Source organism: Gobio gobio (genome assembly GCF_949357685.1).
Source record: "Gobio gobio genome assembly, chromosome: 15".
NCBI lineage: Eukaryota > Metazoa > Chordata > Actinopteri > Cypriniformes > Gobionidae > Gobio > Gobio gobio.
The window spans coordinates 37,812,251-37,838,990 of NC_137108.1; the positions used below are offsets into that span (position 1 = coordinate 37,812,251).

Below are 26,740 nucleotides of genomic sequence, written 5' to 3' on the forward strand. Positions count from 1 at the left end.
CGGCCGGGAATGCTATCTTGTGTTTTGAGACACAGGATGTAAGTGTGTGTATGCTGGAATCAGGCAGTTGATGTGGGCAGCCCCTGTGTGTGTCATCTCCCCACTCACTTTCTTAGCGAACAACACCGGCTATTCAGCAACAGGAGAAGCGCACCTCCCAAATGGGGCTGTTAAAACACAGATAAACCGATTATTTAAACCTTCACCCGGATATTTTGAGGTAAGTCAAATGAATGAATGATCCATTGGGTCGGTTCAAAAGTAAAAGAACGTTTTAAAGTAGAGACGTTGCGTTAGCTGCTTGGCTAAGTAGCATCCGTTTGTGTTTTTATGAGGCTTATCCTTGCAGGCCTTAATAACAGTTGAGCAATGCTATAATGTAATTATTAAGTTATTCTCTAGTCTAGCACACTTACTGTTACACTGTTTTTCATCAAAATTGAGCTTGAGAGCACTAGAAGAGAAAAGTAGTTGACGTGTCTCTTAAAGGGCTCAGCTAAACATGCTCAGATGCTAACTTCAGTGCAAAAGTCATCTGACTGATAGATTGCTTGCATTTAACGTCTGAGGTAAGAAAACAAACGGGTAATGTTATGATTATAAAATGTATCAGAGTGTAAATATGGGCGTTATTACGAGGTTTGGCTCCCCTAACTGCGCATATTTACCTTGATGTGCTTGGCTTTAGACTTACAACTACGAAAGGAAATAACATTGATACTGTTTTGATGGCCATTTGATTAACTAGTTCCCCATTATAATATCAGTTTATCTAGATCTTTATGTCCTGATCGAGCCAAATAAAATGCATCACGTCTATCCAAATTATCGCTACCCATTGCCTTTATTGACTTGGCTTTAAGTTTGTTGATTTTGCTCCAGTGTGTTTGATCTGAAGAATGTTAGATTTCATGGTTTATTTACGCTGTTACATTATTGTAATCTAGTTACTCAAGGGTTTCATCAAATAGTTCGATAATGGCTTTGATTGTGGAAAGTGTTGTGGGTGTTGGCAGAAAAAGACTCTTGAGACTGATCATTCATGATCTACATGTTTTGTGTTCCTCTCTGTTTCACACTGTCTTGCTCTCACATTTCAGGGCAAAGGCTGATTGAATGTACTCTTTCCATTGCAATCGGAGAGGTTCAGTGAAACGTTTTGATACTTAACACCAGAAATAGGCCTGTGCTTGTGATTCGATTGCGTGAATCAGTGTTTCAACTCACTTTAGGCTTGTTGTAGAACAGTGTTTTTTTCCCCTTTCAGTTGTGCAGAATTTAACTTGGAGAAAGAGCTGTCAAGCTAGAACAACACACAAGCTCAGTTCAGAGTAAACTATCTGCCGGAGTTGGATTCAGCGTGTGATATGTGAGAGGAGAGCTGGCATCTTCCTCAAAGCTGACTCAAGTCTCCACCAGTTGACATGAGCTTTAATCTCATCACTTTCAGAATCAGTTTTCAGTTGTTCTGTTATAGTTCCTGGTCTTACATTTCAGTGATCTAAGAACGGCCACTTTAGCTCATGCTGATTTCACTTTCATCTAGCTAAACTAACCAATCTAACTCATCTGAATTTCCATTGTTAATTTGAGGACTTTCCATCATTACCACTAACAACATGAAAGTAGAACCAGGGGCACATCTGCATTAGGTTCACAACCTTTTCTGGTGAACTGCATCTTTCTGACAGAATGAGCACAATGGGTTGCAATGTAGCAGCTTTGTGGAATCTGAGACTGATGCTTCACTTTATCTGATATTGGCCTGCTGGTAATGGTGAGGTAATCTGCTGGAGACGGATTATGGCGCTGTCCCGCGTAGCTGTGGATCAGTTGGACGCCGTGACCCTGAGGAAGTGGCTGTTAGTAAAGACCGTTCCTTATTATGGATGTTTAGAGGATTTGTGGTCATATATTGATCAAAACTTCAGTTTTCTTTCATCAAAATGTACACCTAAAATTTGGGTTCAGAAAGAAAGCCTCTTCTATGTTCACCAAGGCTGCATGCCTGCATGCATCACCAAAAATACAGTAAAAACAGTAATATTGTAAAGAAAAAAATATAATTATTATATTTTAAAATGTAATTTATTTCTGTGATGTCAAAGCTGAATGTTCAGCATCATTACTCCAGTCTTTCAGAAATCATTCTAATATGCTGATTTGGTGCTTAAGAAACATTTATTTTATTTGCAATGTTCAAAACAGTTGTGCTGCTTCATGTTTTTGTTGAAACTGTGATACAATTTTTCCGGATTATTTGATGACAAGAAAGCTTAAAAGAGCAGCATTTATTTGAAAAGGAAATGTTATCTGTTTTGTTAACGTTTACTGTCCCTTTTCATCAATTTAATGCATATTTGCTGGATAAAATAATTGATTTCTTTAAAGAACAAACAAACAAAAAAAACATATTGACCCCTTTTGAATGGTAGTGTAGGTAATATATTTTTCGGCCACTAATAATATTTTTGCTGACATAACTAAGGGACAAATGCAGTCTGGTAAAACTGAATCAATATACCATGATATAACATTTCACATGATCCTATCAAACCTTGATGGATAAGATCATGTCCTGCCCCACATTTTTTCCTGCTAAATTTCCTATTTCACACACCAACGTCACATTACAGCATGTTTCCTGCTTTGTCAAGCTTGCTGATTGTGTGTCTCTCTGTGTTTTGCAGTGGCCATGGGTGACACAGAGCTGGAGCTCTCTCCCGCCCGGCTTGAGGAGCTACAGAAGAGCCCATCCACCTCCTCCACCTCCACTACCTCCTCGCTGTCCCTGCCCTCGTCTCCCTCTTCTGGCCCTCGTCCCCTCACCAGCTCCAGCCCGAGCACCAGCGAGGGCCTGCCCACCTCCAGCCCCACTCTAGATGTCATATCAGAGGGAGTGGGCGAACTCAGCCTGGTCATTGATACTGAGGTGGCTATAAAAGCCTGCCAGGAGGTGCTTCAAAAGGTGAAGTTCCTGAAGCCTGATGGAGAAGGATCTTCAGCCACTTCAGAGCCCGTTTTGGTGAACGGTACAGCGCACCCCGAGTCCACTGATGGAGAAAAAGTTCCCAAGATCACCACGGAGGAAGTGGAGCCCGTGAAGAGCGTGCGGCGGCGTCAGAAGAACAACTCTTCCAAGCAGTCCTGGCTCCTGCGGCTCTTCGAGTCCAAGCTGTTTGACATCTCCATGGCCATCTCCTATCTTTACAATTCCAAGGAGCCCGGCGTGCAAGCCTACATAGGCAACAGGCTCTTCAGCTTCCGTAACGACGAAGTAGACTTCTACCTGCCCCAGTTGCTCAATATGTACATCCACATGGACGAGGATGTGGGCGACGCCATCAAGCCCTATGTGGTGCACCGCTGCCGGCAGAGCATAAATTTCTCCCTGCAGTGCGCCTGGCTGCTGGGGGCCTACTCCTCTGACATGCACATCTCCACGCAGCGCTACTCCCGTGGCACCAAACTGCGCAAACTCATCCTGTCAGACGAGCTCAAGCCCTCCAGCCAGCGCATCCGCAGGGAGGTGCCGCAGCCTCCCCCTTCCTGCCCCCCACCCCTCCACCACGGTCAGGGCATGAGCGAACACAGCCTCTCGCCCTCCAAACGCACCCACCAACGCTCCAAATCTGACGCCACGGTCAGCATCAGCCTCAGCAGCAACCTGAAGCGAACCGCCAGCAACCCCAAAGTAGAGACCAGCCAGGATGAGGTGAGACACCGGTGATGTCACATGCTTGCTTACCTAGTTAGTTACATGTAAGCTTTAGTTGATTCGTCTCTGGCTGTCACTTCCACCTCCCACAGATGGTGTTTCTCAGCTGTTTCATGCAAATAAGGAAGGCAAACAGCTCAGATTTGTGTGGTTTCTATGGCTGCGCTGGAAAAGGTGTGTCGATGTGCCACATGTTGTGAAGCTGACATTCAGACAAGCTCTGTAAAAAAAAAAAAATTAGAATTTCATGCAGTTACTTTAATGACAGATGGATGAGCTACTATTTTAAACACAATGTTAGCTTTCTTCCTAGGGAGCATCCTAGCTTAAATAGAACCTAAAAAAATGACTGATCTTCATAGGTAACAATATAGACAAATAACACTCTTTATGTAAAAGTTAAGTTGCTAAATTAATATTGATATATAATTTCACTGATATTGTTATGATGACTTACAATTTTTTGAAGGCAGCCTTTTCAGAATAGACTTGGTGTCAGGAGTACGCCTGGAATGCCTTAAAGTTGGCATGAAATTAAAACGATGCAATGTTTAATTTTTAATCAATGTCATCGCTTGATTTTCCGGTGAAACAACAGACTTTGACAATCATTTTATTCCCCCTCCCTTTTTCACAATCAACTGCAAGCTCACATTCAGAGCTGCTTTCATCCAATCAACAATTGATGGATTAAAACAAGTCCCCACCCTACCTTTTCCTTTTTTTACTCAGATGTACGTCACAATTTTGAAGAAAATGATCTGTCACTACTTCCGTATCATCCAGACTCTAAAATGCTGTCTACTAGGTTGGTCGCTCACTAGGTTTTGAAACAGAGCTGTCGTCTTGCTGTGTTTGAGTTGGTCTGCCACGTGGCAGCTAAGAATATACATTTTTCAGTGCTAATCCCAGTGAGGGCAGAAGCCAACAGGGAGATTAATAGCTCTCAGAAAATAATTAACTACCACTGCTGGCTGATTTCCAGAAGAATGATGCAGCTCTTCTGTGAAGATATTTGTGTTCATTTGCATAGTCATGATAATAGTCCTCAGGGCTAAATGTCATGCCGCTAACAAATCACCTTTCATGCTGCTAGTAAGTGGCACGTCGAATCACAGCTCCAGGATTAGATCCGAGGTCAGTGTGGCAGACAGATCAGATCCTGTTTGTACCATATGCATCGGATAATTATTTTATCATGGGAGATTCCAGGGTGCCGACAGTAAATTTTAATGATAGCAGATGAGACCTAGATAAAGACAAATTGCTTAAACACTGTATTTACTCAAAGCATGTGCAAAATGTCTTCATTGACAGCTGCGGGTAGATGAACTGCTAGTCAAGTGAATTACTGTTGATTGATTTGAAGGTGCAGTGTGTAGTATTTATGAGGCTCTATTGACAGACATGCAATATACAACACTGAAAACATAGTTATGTATATTATAAAGACTTTTCATAATGAGCCGTTATGTTTTCATTACCTTAGAATGAGCCATTTCTATATACATGCACCGCAGGTCCACTTACAGTGAAGTCACCATTTTGCACTGCCATGTTTCTACAGTAGCCCTAAACAGACAAACTGCTCTACAGAGCGCTAGCTACTCTCTGCTGTCTCAGACGGAAACATCTTTGTCCTGTGTTGGCCACTGTATCTTCTCTATGTGCTTCGAAAGGGAGAGGTGAGCGGTTGCAATTCACAACCTCACAGCTAGATGCCGCTAAAATTTACATACTTTAAAAACTTTAATTTAATCAAATGAACAAGTATAGACCAAAATGCACCTATTAAAGGTCCTGTTCTTCGTGATCCCATTTTTCACACTTTAGTTAGTGTGTAATGTTGCTGTTAGAGCATTTATAATAGCTGTAAAATTATAAAGCTCAAAGTTCAATGCCAAGCGAGATATTTTATTTAACAGAAGTTCCCTTTCAAAGCCTACAGCGAACGGCTGGTTAGGACTACATCCTGGTATTTCCTGCTTTAATTACGTCAGTAGAGCAGAATGTCGACTAACCTCCGCCCACAAGAACACACGAAAAAGGGGGCGTGGTCTTGTTGCTCCCGCGTGGAGAATAGGAAGTGTTGCGTTCGTATAGTTTGTTTGTTGCCATGTCGTCGAGACGCTGTTATTTTCATCCCGGAGTCAAGTCACCTTTGTTTGGCTTTCCCAGGGACGCTGTACTTAGAGATCATTGAGCGCATGCATCCCCGTTATGGTGAGAGGCGTGACCTTTCCGGTAACGTGCGCTCTGCGTGCCCTAAGCTGCTGTCGAATCACAACACGGGAACCGCTGGCACAATCAGAACTCGTAACGTATTTCTGAAGGAGGGACTTCATAGAACAGGGAAATCTTTCAAGCCGTTTTGAGGACAGTGAAAACAGCAGTATACAGATAAGTAAATTGTGTGAAAAAGAAAAACAGTAGTATGAAATATTATTACAATATAAAATAACTTTTCAGTTTTGATAAAAGATAAAAACGCAAAAAGCTGAATTTTCAGCAGACATTATTACTCCAATCTTCAGTTTCACTTTCACATGATCCTTCGGAAATCATTCTAATATGCTGCTCAAGAAACATTTATTATTATTTATGTTGAAAACAGTTGCCGCTTAATATTTTTGTGGTAACCGTGAAACTTTTTTCAGGATTCTTTGATGAATAGAAAGTTCAAAAGAAAGGCATTCATCTGAAATATAAATCTTTATAATATTATGTAAATGTCTTTACTGTCACTTTTAATTAATTTAATGCACCCTTGCTGAATATAAAAGTATTAATTTCTTTACAAAAAAACGTAAATTTAAAAAATAAAAAAAAACGTAGTAACCCCAAATGGTAGTGTATCAATCATTAGTATTAGTAGAGTATATGGTTTTTACCCTAATGCAATATTATATAAAGTAGATTTTCTCTGTCAAACACGAAGACTTGTGATGACTTAGAAGTTCAGATTGTGCATTTATCTTTTCCCCCCTTAATAGTTGGCTAATCGGTGTGGTCAAAGGGAGGGGAGAGTAATTACAATGTAGCAATGCACCATAATACACTATAATTATTTTCTGATAAGGGTTTATGGGTTTTTGTACTTGAGAGGAAGTTTAATATGTAGATAATTCCCTAGTGTATCAGTGTGATTTTTGCAACCATGTGTACTAAAATCCCTTAGCTTGTCCTTCCCAACCATCAACCCATTTGACAAAATTACCTAATTTAGTTGGTCTTGCCAATATGTCAATGTCTAGTTTATAGTAACATCTGAGCTTATGGCTTAAGTGCTTTTCACCTTTCTAGATGGAAAACTGTTTGTTAGTATAGTCCTGCCCATTGTCGTTTGTATTTCCCGACCATTATATTGTGTCAGTGAAACTATTGCAGAACGTTATGTAATAACCTACCATGGATCAAGTTCTGTTCTGATGTGTAACTTTAGAGCTCTCTTTTAGCCTTGTCACACAGCACGCCCTCTGTTCTGACGTTCAGTGATGTGCACATGATCACTCGCCTTCCTCTTTTATCTTCCTGCAGCATAGTTTTCCCTTCCTTCTTCGTCGAACGTGATCTTGGTGCAGCATGTGCTGCTATGGCAACTGCGATGTTGCCATTCACATGGCAGTGAGCCGCTCCACTGGTAAATGGAGTAAAGAGTAAAGATCAGCGATTATGAAATACGTTGCTCCACAAGTCTTCCATTCTGTTTACACACTTCTTTTGAAGCTGAAGGTGTTAACGTAGGAATGCCACTTTGTGGTTTTATCTCCACCTTGTGAAGTGCTGTGTAGGTGTCTAATGTGAATTGCACTAAGCCTGAAAAAAACATTAATCAGAATAGAGCTGCTCAAAGGCATGATGGCCTTTCTTTGAGAGAGAACAGCTGACCGATGTAAATGGAAATTCCAGAAATGCTGTATTGGGCACAAATGTGCATTTAAAAAAAACGGCTTTTTTTTGGGTCGTTGACCTTTTAGCTGTGCGTCTTGCTTACTCTTCTATTGGTGGAACGGGTGTTGAGCCTTATCTCATAGCCCATGCAAGCTGCTCTGATAAGGTAATCAGCTCCACTGTGATTTATTTGCACATTTAACCTGCCGTTTTGTCAACCTAATCATGTAAATATTTCAGTCTGCTGGATTTTCTTTATCAAAACAGTGAAGATTTATTTTAGAAAGACAAAACAACTCTTATCTCCCTCTTTTTAAAAGCTTTTCAGGATAGAGATTTTCCATGAGAGAAAGTCCACTGTGTGTCATCATGTGGAATTTGGACCCCTGTGTGGTCACTGACAACTCTTTCTCCATGCCAATTTAACCAGCACACGGAGCAGAAAATGGGTTACGGTGAGGCATTTACAATGGAAATAAATAGGGCCAATTTGTGAAGATTAAAATACTCTGTAATAATAATATAACCTCAAGTTATATCAATTTTCATAACTTTGTTGGCATGACAATATAATAGCCAAACCCCTAAAATGATCCTAAAAATGACAAGAACAACTTCACAGCTTGAATAAATCACTAGTTTAAATTGAATAATAAGTAAGTGCTTTAATAAAATGATAACCTTAGTTCACATATCACATTTCCTTTTTACTCCTCCCCCCCAAAAAATGACACCATTTAATCTGTCGGGAATGTTACTTTGGAAATGTAATAGGTTACATATTACAGGTTACCCTATTTAAATGTAATAAATAGTGTAACTATTTGAAATCCTTTATTAAAGTAATGTAACTGACATTTGATTACTTTTCTATTTTCCAATGCTGGAACACATTTTTGCCCCACTTTATATTAGTGGCCTTAACTACTATGTACTTACATCAAAAAAATAAGTACAATGTACTGTGTTCATATTGTATTGCAAAACACTTTTGCTGATATTGAGGTGGGATACGGGTAAAGTTAGGGACAGGTGTGGTGTATGAGTAAGTTTAAGGGTAGGGTTAGGTGTAAGGGAAAGGTCAGCAGTGTACTTACAAATGTAACTACAGAAATTAATTACAGATGTAATTACATGCAGGTATTTTTAAAAATGTAAGTACGCAATAGGTGCATTGTATCAAATTAGTAATTAAAATGTTAGTACATAGTAGTTAAGGCCACCTAATATAAAGTGGGTCCCACATTTTTATCACTTGCCATAGTGGCAACTCTCCGACAGGTTGTAGCCTAAAACTTCCGGCGGCAATGTGGATTGATGTAATTGGTAGACGTGGTGCGAGAACCAATCAAAAGCATCAGAATAGCATTGCTTTACTCAACGGCCTTTAAATGGCAGGAGTTATTGTGCACATCAGAAACGTTAATATATTGTGCAAAGCAACAAGTTGATATTATTCAACATATCCTACTAATTTGTAATTAAATTACACAATCTAGTTACATGTAACTAGTTACTCCCCAACACTGCATTTAATTCTATTGTAAGTGTCACTCTGTAACCTTGATTCTCCCCCCCCCCAAGAGTTGCCTACACAGGACGCTTGACCACATCTTGTAAACAAGACCGAAGTGTAAAGTGACTGTTTGCTGGATGAGGTACAGTACGATTAAACATGACAGCTGCTTTGTTTCTCCATAATAGTTGAAGCAAGGCCGCTGTTTGGCACTCCCCGAGAACTGAGACATGACAGCTGTTACATGACCCTGGAGAACAGAGTTCGGTCCATGCAAGTTGAACGCAAAGTGTTTATTGGTGTCCAATGCAGGTTTGTAATTACGATTGCAGATCCGTTGAGTTTCAGGTGGGCGGCAAGCAGCTTAGGTGTCCAGTGGTCATATGATGTGGGGGAAGAAGCCTGGCAGATCAAGCTCAGATGCTCTGGTATCTTTTTTTCAGATGGCAGAGAGGAAGGGGAAGAGTCATGCTTTCCTCAGTTGCAGGATGTTCTGCTTTAGGGGGTTGTCAGGCTCCAGTGCTCACTGTGCTTACACTTTTAGTGCACCCAGCTGAGTAGTGTGGATCTGTATTTACATTTCTTACTAGTGCAGCAAAGACCAGTGCTGCACTAGTAAGAACCAATGTGGTCAAACGGTTGAGGTCAGGAAGAATTTTTTGGGGAAAGAATCGAATACATCTACTCAACAAGGACGCATTAAATTGATCAAAATTGATAGTAAAGACTTTTACATTGTTACAAAAGATATATATATAGTTTAAATGCATGCTGTTCTTATGAACATTCTATTTATCATTTCCACAAATTATTAATATACACTATATTGGCAAAAGTTTTGGGACGCCTGCCTTGACATGCACATGAACTTTAATTATATCCCATTCTTAATCCATAGGGTTTATATGGAGTTGGCCCGCTCTATGCAGCTTCAACTCTTCTGGGAAGGCTTTCCACAAGGTTTAGGAGTGTGTTTATGGGAATTTTTACCATTCTTCTAGAAGAACATTTGTTAGGTCAGACACTGATGTTGGATGAGAAGGCTTGGCTCGCAGTCTCCACTCTAATTCATCCCAAAGGTGTTCTATCGGGTTGAGGTCAGGACTCTGTCCAGGCCAGTCAAGTTCCTCCACACCAAACGCGCTCATCCATGTCTTTATGGACCTTGCTTTGTGCACTGGTGCACAGTCATGTTGAAACACGAAAGGGGCAGTCTCCAAACTGTTCCCATAAAGTTGTGAGCATGAAATTGCCCAAAATGTCTTGGTATGCTGAAGCATTAACGGTTCCTTTCACTGGAACTAAGGGGCCCAAACCCAAACCCTGAAAAACAACACCACACCATAATCCCCCCTCTCCACCGAACTTTACACTTGGCACAATGCATTCAGGCAAGTACCGTTCTCCCGGCAACTGCCAAACCCAGACTCGTCCATCAGATTGCCAGACAGAGAAGCGTGATTCATTCAGTGGCGGCGTGTTTACACCACTGCATCCGCCGCTTTGCATTACACTTGGTGATGTAAGGCTTGGATGCAGCTGCTCGGCCATGGAAACCCATTCCATGAAGCTCTCTACGCACTGTTCTTGAGCTAATCTGAAGGACACACGAAGTTTGGAGGTCTGTAGCTATTGACTACAATTTAGCAACTTCTACGCACTGTGGATTTTGGATTTTACAAGTTGCAAGTTGTTCCCAATTGCTTCCACTTTGTTATAATACCACTAACAGAATTTTTAGTAGTGAGGAAATTTAATGAATGGACTTATTGCACAGGTGGCAACCTATCACGGTACCACGCTTGAATTCACTGTGCTCCTGAGAGTGACCCATTCTTTCCCAAATGTTTGTAGAGGCAGTCTGCATGCCTAGGTGCTTGATTTTAAGTCAAGTCAACTTTATTTATATAGCGCTTTTAACAATGCAGATTGTTTCAAAGCAGCTTTACAGTGTTAAACAGGAAAATAATGCAGCATAATTTTATTCAGCCGTCTAGCCATTCTGGAGAAAACGGTTATGTCATCAGTTCATTTAAATTATCATACAGTGACAGTGTGGCCTTTAGATCAGTACTTAGTTCAGTAATTTAGTTTATATGGTTAATTTAGTTTAATAATTATATTTATTTGGATATTTAGTTGAAAAATTTAGAAAGATTTAGTGTCCCCAACTGAGCACGCCAAGCCAGAGGCAACAGTGGCAAGGAAACCAAAACCCCATCAGGTGACCAAATGGAGAAAAATAAACCTTGGGAGAAACCAGGCTCAGTCGGGGTGCCAGTTCTCCTCTGGCCAATTAACTAGCAGTGTATGATTATTATTCTGGAAACTTTACAGGTCAGAGGTCATAATAGATCGGAATATTCGAAAGATCGGAGGCAACACGCTGGAGACGGGTTTATTGAGGATGACATATCGATTTAAGTATTATTAAATTGTCATATTCAAACAATTGGAGTCATCACACCGGAGGCGGGTTTATTGAGGATGCCGTGTCGATTAAGCAATTTCAGGGGGAGTCTAATTGACACGGTTGGGGCAGACACTTCAGGGTCATGTGTTGGCCTTCTCTGGGTGCAGGTCCACCATCTGATCTGGATACGGCCCGGATCCGGCCGACTGCAGTAAACCTCGGATAAAACGGAGAGACTATCATTAGCGTAGATGCAATTCTTCTGATGATGTAACGAGTACATCAGGTGTTATGGGAAGTGTTCCCGGTTCCGGCTGACCTAGTTAATGCAGCCTAACAATCATTTAATTGAAGAAGTGTTTTATGTGTATGCCACAGAAAAGAGATGTGTTTTTAGTCTAGATTTAAACTGACAGAGTGTGTCTGCTTCCCGTACAATGTTAGGAAGACTGTTCCAGAGTTTAGGTGCTAAATAGGAAAAGGATCGACCGCCTGCAGTTGATTTGGATATTCTCGGTATGATCAACTGGCCAGAATTTTGAGACTGCAGTAGGAGACGTGATGGAGTATAATATGTTAAAAGCTCGCTCAAGTATTGGGGAGCTAAACCATTTAGTGCTTTGTAAGTAATAAGCAAGATTTTAAAATGTATGCGATGTTTAATAGGCAGCCAGTGCAGTGTTGACAGAACTGGGCTAATATGGTCATACTTCCTGGTTCTAGTAAGAATTCGAGCTGCTGCGATTTTATACACCTTTGGCAATGGAAGTGATTGGAACAACTGAATTCAATGATTTGGAGGGGTGTCCCAATACTTTTGGCAACAATAGTGTATTAAGCAGCTGTTTTGCTCCAAAAAAAAAAAATTCTCTAAAAATTCAGCTTATATACAGCAATATATTTTTAAATAGAGAACGATTATTTCAAATTGTAATGTTGTATTACATTTTTTTTTACTGTTTTTACTAAATGTTTGATTAAATAAATCTTACGGACCTCAAACATTTGAACAGTTATGTATCATATATTAAAATATTTTATTAGTTTGTATTTGGTTTATATTATGCTATTAAGCATTGAACATTTTAACCCTGTTTGACATTTTTTTTGGTCAAAACACCTTTACATCGGCCAAACCACTATAACACACAGACTTTTTTGATTTACTGCTTCAGTATCTTGGAGGAAGTAATCCATTTTATGTTTGTGGTTTCTTAGCTCTTGTTGAGTGTTAGTGAATAGGAGCACATGGCCTGTCTCATGTGAGTAAAAGCATGATTAATTTATGCAGTCTGGTGGTTAATGCAATAATGAATAGTGCCGTTAGCACAACGTGTTTATCTGTGTATCAGGTCCACAGACTCCAGTCTACCACTCATTTTTGTCCGCAATAATATATGCATGTTATAATAATATAGTACTATTACAATTTGGATAATTCACCATAGGATAATAGTAGTTTTAATGTTAGTAGTATATTAGTAAAAGTTTTCATGCTTAGCTCTGCGTTTTAACCAGGCGTGGTGTGAAAAATTAACATGCGATTTAATGCTCTTTCATTTTCATGTCCAAACCAGCCACAACTAATGACAGTTATTCCCGTGGCCTTGCCACACCCACTGTGAAAACTGCTGCTTCTCATTCACATATCTTCTGATTGGCTGTGATCAACAGCTTTTTGGGGAAATAGTAACCGGTATGATCAAGGATCATGGGGAGTGTTTGCTTGGCAATACATGATAAGGCTTTATGGTCCGTCTTCTGAATCATGCCAGTTTTATGTTAATTTGTAGATGATAAAACGAATCCAGCTGTAAGCCGTGGCCTTGTCGGAGGAGTGTGTATATGTTTGAGTGCCTCCTGTAATCCTTCAGATTGTCCTCACCACCAATCGTGGTGCTTTTACATGGGTTTGATCGGAGCAGCTCTCAGAGATAAGGCCCAGTCACATCAGCAGCCAGAGATAAATATGACACAGTACATTTTTCAGGCCTGCAGAGTCATGGCCAGGCCCGGCTGCTCAAACAGATGGGATGAGTGTAACCTTGAGATGTGTTTTTGTCTTGTTCTGACCCCCCTCCACCCTCCCCTGCTCTTGCACTGTAACTCCCCCCCCATCCCTCCCTATTCCCAGGATCTGAGCTCCAGCTCCGACAGTCTCGAGCTAGAGGCTGGTACAGTAAGTCTCTCACCGTCTAATAACGCTCCTCTGTGCGTAGTGGGATGATGGCTGTGTCTGTTTGCAGGCGGGGTTGACTCCACAGATTCCTTCAAATGTGTACCTTCAAGATTTGCAATCATGCCATCAAACATCACAAACTGCGCATAATATTGGCACTTTACATGAACATAGGGATATTTTCCCCCCTTTTTTCAATGAGGTTCTAAACCTCTGGAGTTAAATCTCTATTTTATTTTTATTTAACTGTTATTTTATTGTAGTGCAATGATTATTATTATTTTTTTAAATATTGTTTTTTGCAACCCTGTTACCAAAATTTGGGACATTTGGTGTCTTATTAGAGTATAAAACCAGATTTCTCTCTTTTTTTTTTTTTAAAATAAATATTTTAAAATTATTTTTTATTACAATAACGTTTGGGAACAATGTTGAATGGAGTCATCACTGCAATGTAATAACTAGCTACTTTTGATTAGATGTTACATACAACCCCAAATCAGAAAAATTCGGGACAGTATGGAAAACGCAAAAAAAAAAAAGAAGTGATTTCTAAATTTACTTTGACTTGTATTTCATTGCAGACAATATGAACAAAAAATATTTCATGTTTTGTCTGGTCAACTTCATGTCATTTGTAAATATGCATCCTTTCCTGTCATTCAGACCTGCAACACATTTAAAAAAAAAGTTGGGACAGTAAAGCATTTACCACTTTGTAATGTTGCCATTCCTTTTCACAACACTTAAGAGACGTTTAGGGACTGAAGACACCAAGTGATGAAGTGTTTCAGTTGTAATTTTGTCCCATTCTTCCTGCAAACAAGTCTTAAGGTGGGCAACAGTACGGGGTCTTCGTTGTCGCATTTTGCGCTTCAAAATGCGCCACACATTCTTTATTGGAGACAGGTCGGGACTGCAGGCAGGCCAGTCAAGTACCCGTACCCTCTTCCTCCGCAGCCAGGACTTTGTAATGTGTGCAGAATGTGGTTTTGCATTTTCTTGTTGAAAAATGCAAGGACGTCCCTGGAAAAGATGTCTTCTTGAAGGCAGCATATTATGCTCCAAAATCTCTATGTACTTTTCAGCATTAATGGTGCCTTCACAGAAGTGCAAGTTACCTTTGCCAAGGGCACTGACACAACCCCATACCATGACAGACCCTGGCTTTTGGACTCGTTGCTGGTAACAGTCTGGATGATCCTTTTCTTCTTTGGTCTGGAGCACACGGCGTCCATTCCTCCCAAAAAATACCTCAAATACTGATTCATCTGACCACAGTACACGTTTCCACTGTGTGATTGTCCATCCCAGATGCCTCCGAGCCCAGAGAAGTCGACGGCGATTCTGGACACTGTTAACATAGGGCTTCCTTTTGGCACAGAACAGTTTTAACTGGCATTTGTGGATGTAACTACGTATTGTGGTACTTGACAAAGGTTTGCCAAAGTAGTCCTGAGCCCATGTGGTGATATTGCTTCTAGATGAATGACGATTCTTGATGCAGTGCCGCCTGAGGGATCGGAGATCACAGTTGTTCAGCTTAGGCTTGCGCCCTTGTCCTTTACGCACTGAAATTCCTCCAGATTCCTTGAATCTTTTAATCCTGGTATGCACTGTTGAATGAAATATCCAAATCTCTTCCTATCTTTCTTTGAGGAACATTGTTTTTAAACATTTCAATAATTTTCTCACGTATTTGTTGGCAAACTGGCGATCCTCGTCCCATCTTTGCTCCAAAAGGATTAGACCTTTCTTGGATGCTGCTTTTGTACCAAATCATAATTACAATGTTCAAAATCACCTGTTGACATCACTTGTTTCAAATTACATCATTATTTAACCATTTTACCTCATTACTAGCCCTAAATTGCTCCTGTCCCAACTTTTTTTAAAATGTGTTGCAGGTCTGAATGACAGGAAAGGATTCATATTTACAAATGACATGAAGTTGACCAGACAAAACATGAAATATTTTGTGTTCATATTGTCTGCAATGAAATACAAGTCAAAGTAAATTTAGAAATCACTTCTTTTTTTTTTTTATAATTTGCGTTTTCCATACTGTCCCAACTTTTTCTGATTTGGGGTTGTACAATATCAAACAAAACTAAAATAAAGAGACACCAATTTTACCTAATTTGGGGAAATGCCTATTGCATGTTGCATATGAACAATACGTCTTCATTTGTGAACTGATGGCATACTTGCAAACACTTGTTCTTTGTGTGGTTGTTCTTTTCAGTTTTAGTTGTAATTATTTGGATGTGACATTTTCCCCTCATTCTCTTATTTAATCAATCAATGTATAAGTGTATATATTTTTGACTAATAAAGTCAATAAAGATGGGACAATTCAATTTGTTTTGGGTTCTGTGATCAACTACAAGACCTGTGGTTTCTTACAGAGACTTTGTAAACCTGGGCAAAGGAGGGTTCTCTGTAAAGTGTTTTAATTTGGTGGATTGAATCCTTTCCATGGGTGCTTCGGGTTTTCTTTTGCATATTTGCAAAGGATTAAGTGGTATTAGTTGTATGAAAAAATTATTTTATGACCTTGTCATTTTGTTTCTTTAACCCCTTCTACATGGATTACATTATTATTTGACATCTATAAACCATAGGTTGCACATGTGGAGGAGTTTGATGAGTCTTTCTCCACATTTTCCTGTCCTTTGATGATGTTATGTTTTTATGTTAATACTTTTTCCTCATTTCAGGTGATGTTATTCATTCATGACTCACTTGCTCTACCCTGTGGTCAGCTGTTGCTAAAACACTCTCTCTTACCATTTCTGATTTGTTTTTACGCCCATGCTTCACTTTTAAGTTTAGAATGCTGTTCCGATCATGCATGCAGATTTTTAGCAGTTTTGAGCACTGCTCCACACATTCCTGCGCTGATTAATAAAATGCAATAACTCATACATCCATAGAAATTAAGTGATTGGTATTGTTAGGTTGTACAGTTGACTGACTCTAAACCAAATTTTAGGCTTTGGTAAGATACCAGCTGATACTAAATCAGACTGAGAGTGATTCACATGTTTACATTAATAATTGTATACCAATAATAATTGAAATATTTACAGATGCCATTTAGCTGGGATAGAAGTATTATGAAATGGGATAAAACGACATCACATTTTAACTTGGTTTTTTCCTTCCCATCACACTGTCTGAATAGACAAACTGTGCTGAATATCAGTACATTAACAAAAAATGTGATGTATTGGTATCATACCATTGTAAATCAGTGGTACTTTTTAAACCATTTAAAAAAATTTGTACCGGTATATTATACAACCCTTTTTGGTAGAATAATTCCTCTGCAAATGCCTAAATCTGTTTGCATATGTTTCATTATGTGTGCTACAGTGATGTATCTCTCTTTTCCCCTCATCTTTTCTTTATTCTCTCAATCTTCCTTCCGCTCTCAGCCTGTGCGTCTGACCCCTCAGAGGGAGTTCATTAAGTCTCTGATGGGGATCGGGAAGAGACTGGCCACTCTGCCCACTAAAGAACAGAAGACCCAGAGGCTCATCTCAGAGCTGTCCCTACTCAACCACAAGCTGCCTGCCCGGGTCTGGTTGCCCACAGCTGCCTTTGACCACCACGTGGTGCGCGTGCCCCACACGCAGGCCGTCGTGCTCAACTCAAAGGATAAGGTGAGATGTTTCTCAGATCGATGTGGATATGAATCCAGACTGAGTATCTTTGTTTTGTTCTATTGGGTTTTGAAAGACTCGTTCCTAATTTCAGTGCTAACTGCCTCTATCTGCTTCTTCAGGCACCTTACTTAATCTATGTAGAAGTTCTGGAATGTGAAAACTTTGAGACGTCAAGTGTGCCTGTGAGGATCCCGGAAACACGGATCCGCAGTACGCGATCCGTAGAGAATCTTCCGGATTGTGGCATCACACCGGACCAGCGTGCCAGTAGCTTCTCCACGGTTCCCAATTATGATAACGATGATGAGGCATGGTCTGTAGATGACATTGGAGAGTTGCAAGTGGAGGTACTCGGAAAGTGCAGCGATCAAAACAACCTCTTACAAATTTGTGGTCTTTATCCTCTGAGAGCTGAAATGTTGTTTTTTTCCCCCTTTTTCTTAAGCTTCCAGAGATCCACACCAACAGCTGTGACAACATCTCCCAATTCTCAGTAGATAGCATAACTAGCCAGGAGAGCAAAGAACCTATTTTTATTGCAGCTGGAGATATCAGGTACATTTGGAGCCGGTGTATGTGAGGTTGCATACAGTAAAAGCCAATTCACATTGCACCGACAGACGGCAACAGACACTACATCTGGTTTTGTCGGAATAGTGTGTTACCGCTGTTGGCGTATGTCAGAGCTTGTTTTCATCGATTGAACATGTTGAATCGGCGCTTATTGGGTAGGGTTGTGCCGATGGACGATATCATCATCCATCGTAATGGCTGATCGACATCACGATGGAGCGCCACCATCGTGATGCCACGCCCCCCGTTTCGAGTCTGTTGTGACTGCGACACGCACTAATCCTCTTCTATAGTTAAACTAAAAACTCAGCAGGGATTGCTCTGTAAATTAAATTGAGAATATAACTAATGCATATGCTATTTTAAATACTGTAGTCTATGCCAGATATATATAGCTTACATTTTGAAATTATTTGAGACTGAAATATCCATTTCATAAGCATGCATGTTTATTATTAACACACTACAGCCTATAAAACATCTAAACGATAATCAGTAAATAATGGTAGGCCTTCCCGAAAGAATATAAGAAAATTAAATATTAGTAAAAAAAATTGATTCATACTATTTCTAATTTTATCTTCGACAGGGTCAAGACATTTAGGCAATGTTTGATTATTCACTGCCAGAGAAAACTAAACTAAACGGTGTGTGTGTGTGTGTGTGTGTGAAATGCGCTATTCAAATAAACTTGACGCGCCTTACCAAGTTTAATAACAAGAACAAACTGTTAAATAAAATTTGAAAAAGGTATTCGTCCTACAGTGTTTTTTATACTTTCCCACAATAAAGGATGTGAATAGTTATAATAGACTTAATTATAAGCAAACAAAAGGAAGAAATGTTTATAATCCCCTGCGAAAATGGGTGCAGCGCGAGTGAAGATTTGGGAAAGGAAACAAGATGTCCATGTCCATTGGGATAAAATGGACTAGGCCTATTGTTAAAATTCATGGAAAATCGGGTGACCAGATCGCAAAAGAATGTGCTAATTTATTTCCTTTGTAGGCTAAACAAAGCTTTGTGCTTCCCTCCTGTGGTAATATTCACGTGAAACAGCATTCACATACAAAACACTGGGTTAGTAAAATAACGAAATTATATTTTTAAAGTAGAAAAAGTATTTATTTAAAGAGATATATTAAAATAAAAAGAGCACAACTCTTCTTAAGTGGAAGGAAGCTACTTTTTTCCCCTCACGTGCAACCTAGCAGATGAGTCATTATTTGGGTTAGTAAAATAACAAAATTATAGTTTTAAGTAGAAAATAGTATTTATGTAAAGAGATGTAGTAAATTACCTTCCTTAAAAAAACGATATCATCAACCATTGCAATGTTTTACTGTAAAAATCGTCAACTGCCAATTTAGGGGACATCGCCCAACCCTATTATCGGGTTGTGGAATATCTGAGAAGTGACATACTGTAATCTACTGATTGTCCGCATTAGGGTTGGGGCCAACATCTGTTAGGCCGACGTCTGTGGATGCAGTGTGAATTGGTATTAAGAAAGACAAATTCTAATTTAACTGAAATGTTTTCATTATTTCAGACGACGACTATCCGAGCAACTCGCCCACACCCCCACAACATTTAGGAGGGACCCAGAGGATCCCTCAGCTGTAGCCTTAAAGGAACCGTGGCAGGAGAAAGTGAGGTATGTGTACAATATTCTCCACCAGGGTTGGTTTCTTTCGTTGGTTTCTTAATTTGTTGAGTCTGATTTTGTCTTTCCTGTGCTGTTCAATAGACGGATCAGGGAGGGCTCCCCCTATGGCCACCTGCCCAACTGGCGTCTACTTTCTGTTATTGTGAAATGTGGCGATGACCTGAGACAAGAGCTTCTCGCTTATCAAGTTCTGCAACAACTGCAGGTTGCACTCTTTGTATTTTGTCTTTCAAAGATGCACAATATATCGGTATCATATTGGTTTTTGGCCAATAAATGTAATTGTGCTTGCTCATTTCCCCTATTTTACATTTAAACAAAAAAAATTCTCCATTTTTACACTTTTCATTAGAATGTTATAATGGTCAAATTCACTCATGGCATTTTTTTTTTCTTTTTACAAATTTAAACAAAATTGGTTAACAGCCAGAGCATTTTCAAAAAATAGCGGTTTATAGTTATTGCCCAGAATTTTAATATTGGTGCATCTTTAGTTATATCAGAATATGTCTTCAGTGTTGTTCAGAAATCATTCTGATATACAAATAAGAAAAATTCTTATTATAAAATGTTAACAATTGTTCTGCTTAATATTTTTGTGTGAAAAACTGATTACAAGTTCAAGTATTTTGTAACATTGTAAATGTCTTTTACTGACACTTTTGATCAATTTAATGCATCCTTGCTGAATAAAAGTGTAAACTTTTTACAATTTACAAAAGTGTTTATTCAAGTGCTGTCTGCTGAGGCAGTGTTGCTATAATGAATCTTCTCACCATCTTTGTGCTCTTCCAGATTATTTGGGAGCAAGAACGGGTTCCCTTGTGGATCAAGCCCTACAAGATCCTGGTCATCTCTTCAGACAGTGGCATGATTGAGCCAGTGGTCAACGCTGTGTCCATTCACCAGGTGAAGAAACAGAGTCAGCTTTTATTGCTCGACTACTTCCGGCAAGAGCACGGAAACTACACTACAGAGGAATTCCTTACTGCTCAGCGCAACTTTGTTCAGAGCTGCGCCGGCTACTGTCTCATCTGCTATCTGCTGCAGGTCAAGGACAGGTGAGAGAGACCATGGATGGCAAAACCATTGCTGAATCATGTTGGGAATCAAATAATGTAGATAAGTTGTAACAACTCATGTTTTCCAGGCACAATGGAAATATCCTGCTGGACTCTGAGGGCCACATCATTCACATCGACTTTGGCTTCATCCTTTCCAGCTCTCCACGAAACCTAGGCTTCGAGACATCTGCCTTCAAACTAACTAGTGAATTTGTTGATGTAAGTAGCTATGTTTATATAGGAAATAGTTATCATTGATGTAGTACTCGTGTCCTAATTTTGGAGAAGGATGATGACTTTGCTCTAGGTTTTATGCAAAGTGGATATAAAATGTGCCATTTGGGACAGGGCCTTAGTAGAAAAATTATCATTATTTAACATTCAATACACATGAGAAGTGTAAAACAAGTATGACATAGCCTTATAAGAAAAAGAAACCACGTGAACATTGCGGTTGCGGTGGTTGCTTGGATTCCTCTACGGTTGGCTTGTCAGTATTGCCCTCCGCTCCTTTGTCAACTCTTCTCTTCAGGATGGTCACTGATAGAGATGCAACAATACAGTTAGTCCACGGTTCAATACATACCTTGGTTTTTAACCACGGTTTTCGGTTCGGTTTGGTTCTGATGGCTTGTCACATCAGTTTTTTGTTATTCTATTCTTAAGCGACAGGAACAGCAAGAGGTTAGGAGAAAAAATACTATTTTTTTATTGCAATACTCTTTCTTTATTTTACTTAGAGTTGAAAAACCTTACTTAAACTTAAAACTTTACTTAAAAAAAACCCATGTACACATTCCTAGTGTATTGTATAATATAAAATAAATGTATATAAAGATTTACACTGGCAGCTCAGAGCTGTACAGCAGTATTTAAGTATGAAATTTAATGAATAAATGTAAAAATAAAACACTACATAGACTTCACTATAAAATATACATTGATTCTTATTAAAGCTACTGTATTAAAGTTCTTCAGTCAAGAGCAGTGAGGGATTTTCTCTTTGTCTTTTGTTGTTGTATTAACATTAAAGGGATAGTTCACTCAAAAATGAAAATTCTGTCATCGAGAAATTAATACAGGTTTGGAACAATATTAGAGTGGGTAAATAATTACATCATTTTAGAGGTGAACTGTCCCTTTAAGGACAGCGTGTTCACTATGAGGCTGCGCTGCTGTCAATTTAAGACCTGCGTGCATCTGATACAGACACGCCGATTTTACTTTCACTTTAGACATAACCGACTGTGTTTGTTAAACTTGTGTGTATGACAGTATTAGCACAGTAAGACAGACTACTTAGTCCAGTAATCACGTGTTTGACAGGCGTTTAGTGCGCGCGCTCGGAGAAGCGCATGTTAAAACAGTGCAAATGCACACGAATGAAGGATTTAAAACGCATGCAAATAATGAACTTTGATGATTGTGAATAACTATAGTGTTCCGTGAGTATAACTCTACCACTAACGTGTGATGTGAATGTATGTTGCGTTGTTCAGTATATTGGGATGGAGGCAAATGATAGAATTTGTTGAAAAATAATTAAATGCAAAACCGAGGAAAACGCAATTCACAAGCGCGTACTGAACCGTGAATGCCGTACCGAACGGTTCAATATTGAGAATTGTGGCATCCCTAGTCACTGACCAACCGTGATGCAGATTTTTGTATTGTACATTTCATTTTGCATGCATATTTCCACTAGCCTGACAAGCCAGACCCACATCAAGATGTTGGGTCTGGAAACTCACCATTGACAGGGCTCAATCCGAGGGGTGGGATAAACGGTTGTCTTTCAAATTCCCTCTGCACACAATTGGATAGCGCCATGAGCGCCACAACCAACCAGAGCGAAGAAAGTTGAAGCCGAGCGAACGTTAGTTGATAGACTTTCGCCGTATCCGGTCGGCAAAACTTCGAACATATCTTCTTTTCTTAAGAAGGACTTCAGTGCCGTTCTTTGTTCTTTTCTCAAAGAAAAGCTTAACTCCAAGTCTTCCAGAGTCACGGCCAAAGCCGATTCAAAAGACAGCTGTTCGTCAGCTTTGTTTACGAGTAGCACGCAGAACCTCCGCAACTCTGCCGTGATGTGCCGTCATTATGTTAAGCCCGCCCACCGACTCTACACGCTGTGATTGGCCTAACCAAGTTTGGTTTTTCCAGCTCTCAGGTCTACCGAGAGTTGCTAGACTACACTCGCGGCAAAATAAATTTTCTGCCGCTAGGGTGCGTCTATAGCCTGACGTCGTCATACTCAATTCTAGTCAGAATATACTGCTCCGTTGGGCTGTGATTATGGGGCGTGTTTCAAACAAACCAGGAAAGACCTCAATTAGATAGACCTACAACCAATCAGAGCAACGGAGCGACGCATAACGTTAGTTGTCAAATGTCAACAGAACTCAACTGCACTGTGTTGCCAAATCCGTGGGTTGAAGCGACCCCAATTATGTGATATACAGACCCAGGAATGCGAATTTTAGCAGGCAGCCCTACCAAAATAACACATATTTTACCCCCTAAATATCTGTTTTTCCCCGGAGAACCCCCCCAGAAAGCTATTGGGCTTATTTTTGGCTAGTTTTGAGGAACGTTAGCAATTGGGCGGGTTTTGTTGTAAAAACTTGGCAACCCTGTCTGCACGCACGCTGGAGTAAGTCACGTTAGAAGAATAAGATGAGTGTAAACGATCTTTGCCGGTGTTGTAAAAAAAGAATTTAAGGATACACAGAGTACTTACCAACACGATCATCATTTCTGAGAGAAATAGTAAAGGTGAATGCATAGTTCTCCGTTTAGGATTAGAACAAATTCAACCCAAGCGCCTTTGATGATGTGGATGATTACATTACTGTTTATCATCTGTCCATCATCGTCTAAAGCCCGCCCTGACAATTTCATTGGTCCAAACAGTTTCTGTTCGGACATAATTACTTCTCTACCGATCAAGTCCAGACCGAACTGCCCGAGTAAAAATTGTGGGCGGGGCTAAGTTCGGCTGGCATCCAGGCTAGTGCGTCTAGATTTTTTATATTTCCACTATTTTTACATTTAGGTTACTTATACTGTCATCTAACGCTCTTTAAAACTTTATTAATTCAATAACACTGTTAATATTTCAATATATCGTCCAGAATTGTAATATCAGCGCATCTCTTGTTTTAGGTAATGGGAGGTCTGGATGGAGACATGTTCAACTATTACAAGATGCTTATGCTCCAAGGCCTCATCGCTGCACGCAAGCACATGGAGAAGGTCATCCAGATTGTAGAAATCATGCAGCAAGGTACTGTTAGTCTGAAGCCTCAGGGGATGGAGCATCTTTCTATTATCATCCGATGACACGTTATCGCGCAGCTTTTGTTACAGAACGGTTTGTATGTTTCCGCAGGTTCTCAGCTTCCCTGCTTCCACGGCTCCAGCACCATCCGTAACCTGAAGGAGCGTTTCCACATGAACCTGACGGAGGAGCAGCTGCAGGTGTTGGTGGAGCAGATGGTGGACGGCTCCATGCGTTCCATCACTACTAAGCTGTACGACGGCTTCCAGTATTTCACCAATGGCATCATGTGAGCAGCGACCTGGGGTGCATAGAGACTAGAGAGCTAAAACTGGAGAAAATAAAAGGCTGCACCACTTTAAAAACCACTCCCAATGCCCGCTTCCCATAACCACCCTGGGTTTCTGCACCCTTCAGACTGATTAGCGTTAAAGATGGATGTGTTTTTTTTTTTTTTTGTTTTGTTTTTTTTTTACCCTGACTGAAGAGGTCTTTAGCTGTGAAGTAACCTTGTCATCTTTTTTCAACAGCCTTTACTTTTGTTTAAACTTTCCCTTTTCTGTTTTGTCATGTCATCGTGCAGGACTCTGGATGCCCAGAGTTGAATTTTATCCAGCTTTCCAGTGCCTCATTTAAACACTAAGCTGCTTTGTGACTTCTGGTTTTACTCTCACCTGTGTACTGACTGACTGACTTCAACACCCAATATCATCATCATCATCATCAGCAGCAGCAGCTTTTGTTGTTGCATTACCACTTATGCTGTATACTTTGACAGAATTTCAACACACACACATACAATGGGACGGGAAACAGGAGAATGTTGTATCCACGCCTGTAAATTGCATTGTAAATTGAGGGAATCAGGTGGTAAACATTGCTGCATTTTTCAGCTTTGTGAAGTCAGTGTTACATTAACCGTTTAAGAGATCTTCAGCTCAGTGCCACACAAAGAGCCATGAGACATTTGCTTGAGGGCTCTCATTCGACCCTATGGAGAGTGCTTTGCCCATAACAGGGTTAATGAAGCTTTTAAACTCATTATGGATTTGTTAAACTTCAAAACACCAAAGACACAGACCAGTGGCTTTGCCAATCATATGAGAGTATTAATCTTTGATTGATACAAAAGCTAATATAAAATAATTAGGACTTAATTCAAATATCCTGGTCTATTTTCTAGGTCAAAATAAATGTATAAAGAAACTGTTGTGAGTTTCTATACTGAAATATGGTGGATTGAGAGATATGAACACTATTTATTGCCCTTTTACAAATATTTCATATACTTACATGACATGTATGAAATAACATGTTCTCTGTGGATTTCATTTCATTTTTGTCATTTTGTTTGGCACAAGTTACAATGCAAGCTAGTTTGTACAGCTAACCTGAATTTATAATGTGCATTCTTACAGCTGACCTCATTCTGAGGTGGGCAGCCATGTTTAAATGTGTGACTGTGAGCCACTGGAGTTTTTTCCTTTTTCTTTTTTAACAGCGAGAAGTTCAGATCTGTTGCACAGGAGAAATGGAAAGGGCTATAAAAAAAGCGAGAGAAATCAACACATTAATTCTTTGTTTTTATTTCCTACACATGTACAGGTGTAAAATTCCCTGCGTAAAAATTCTAGATTTTTTTTAGGTTTTTATTATTAATATTATTCTTTAATTTCATAGAAACTGGGGCGTGTGTTGAGCCTCGTCTTCTTTCCCTGTGACATCAGTGCTTCTCTTAATAGTTTTAATTCATCCTCTCAGCGGAAGCCACAATTTCCCTTCATTTGTTTGCCTGGGCGAGGGCAATTTAGACGATGTGTACGTTTTCAACAGCTTGTCTTTTCTCTTTAATATTTTATACTTCTATTGTTTCAACGTCAAACTTTCCTTTGAAACTTGTAAAACGGACCAGCTATTAAGATCATGTGAATAACCTTCCTTGTGAATGTTCCTTTGTATAATAAATTAAATGTTCCCGTTACACAAATTGTATATTTTCAAACATTCTTTTGAGACCAAGTAGTTGATATTATTATTTATTTATTATTGCACATTATGAATATCACAAATCCTACATGTCACTATTTTAAGTTCTGGTGTTGTGTATGTCTATTTGGATCCTTAACAAAAAAAATTGCGCTGTCAAATCGTTTAATCTCATTAACATAAAAGTTTTTGTATAAATAATGATATATATATATATATATTAGACACACGTAAACTAAAACATGTTAGATGCGATTTAATTGATTCGGGGGAAAAAATGTGTTGGCTCAACAACAAAAATTAACAACAGTTTGCATAATTTGAGTTATGACAACTTTGAGTGAATTTACATTTAACCAACAAGCTAGAGGAACTTTTAATTTTAAGTTGACTCCAAAATTACTCCAACTACCAGAGTTGTAGCCCTGGAACCAATAAATGTATTCCATTTCAGTTCAAATCAACAGTTATCAAAGCACATGCTAACAACTTACGTAACATTTTTAATGTACAAGCTATTACTAGTCACTGGCATTTGCGCAGACATTGCTTACTGAGTCAATGTTGTGTTTACCTTCATGTTGTCTCTTCAACACAATGGTAACCACAGAAACTTCAACATTACAGAAACTCTTTTAAATGTCAGACATAACAGCAATAAACACAAACAGTTTTCCCTTTACTAAAAACAAGTACATTTCAACATTTATTTTCCTTATCCATTCCTAAGCAAAGCATGCTAGGAACTAGAAATCCACTGCCTATTTCTAAGTTATCAAG

General features: G+C 39.5%; 1 protein-coding gene across 2 annotated transcripts; it reads left to right on the forward strand.

The window, feature by feature from the left end:
- The first annotated feature begins 75 nt into the window (after window positions 1–75).
- On the forward strand, window positions 76–25,963 carry pi4kb (phosphatidylinositol 4-kinase, catalytic, beta). Of its 2 annotated transcripts, XM_079837905.1 has the most exons (12): window positions 76–220; window positions 2,691–3,715; window positions 13,673–13,717; window positions 17,158–17,385; window positions 17,508–17,735; window positions 17,834–17,943; window positions 19,514–19,618; window positions 19,712–19,835; window positions 20,426–20,691; window positions 20,781–20,913; window positions 23,860–23,980; window positions 24,086–25,963. In XM_079837905.1, exons 2-12 carry the CDS (start codon window positions 2,696–2,698, stop codon window positions 24,265–24,267), a joined length of 2,562 nt encoding a protein of 853 aa, XP_079694031.1. In that variant the 5' UTR covers window positions 76–220; window positions 2,691–2,695; the 3' UTR covers window positions 24,268–25,963. The 2 variants fall into 2 exon arrangements, with proteins under 2 accessions (XP_079694031.1, XP_079694032.1); XM_079837906.1 differs by lacking the exon at window positions 13,673–13,717.
- The last annotated feature ends 777 nt before the right edge of the window (window positions 25,964–26,740 follow it).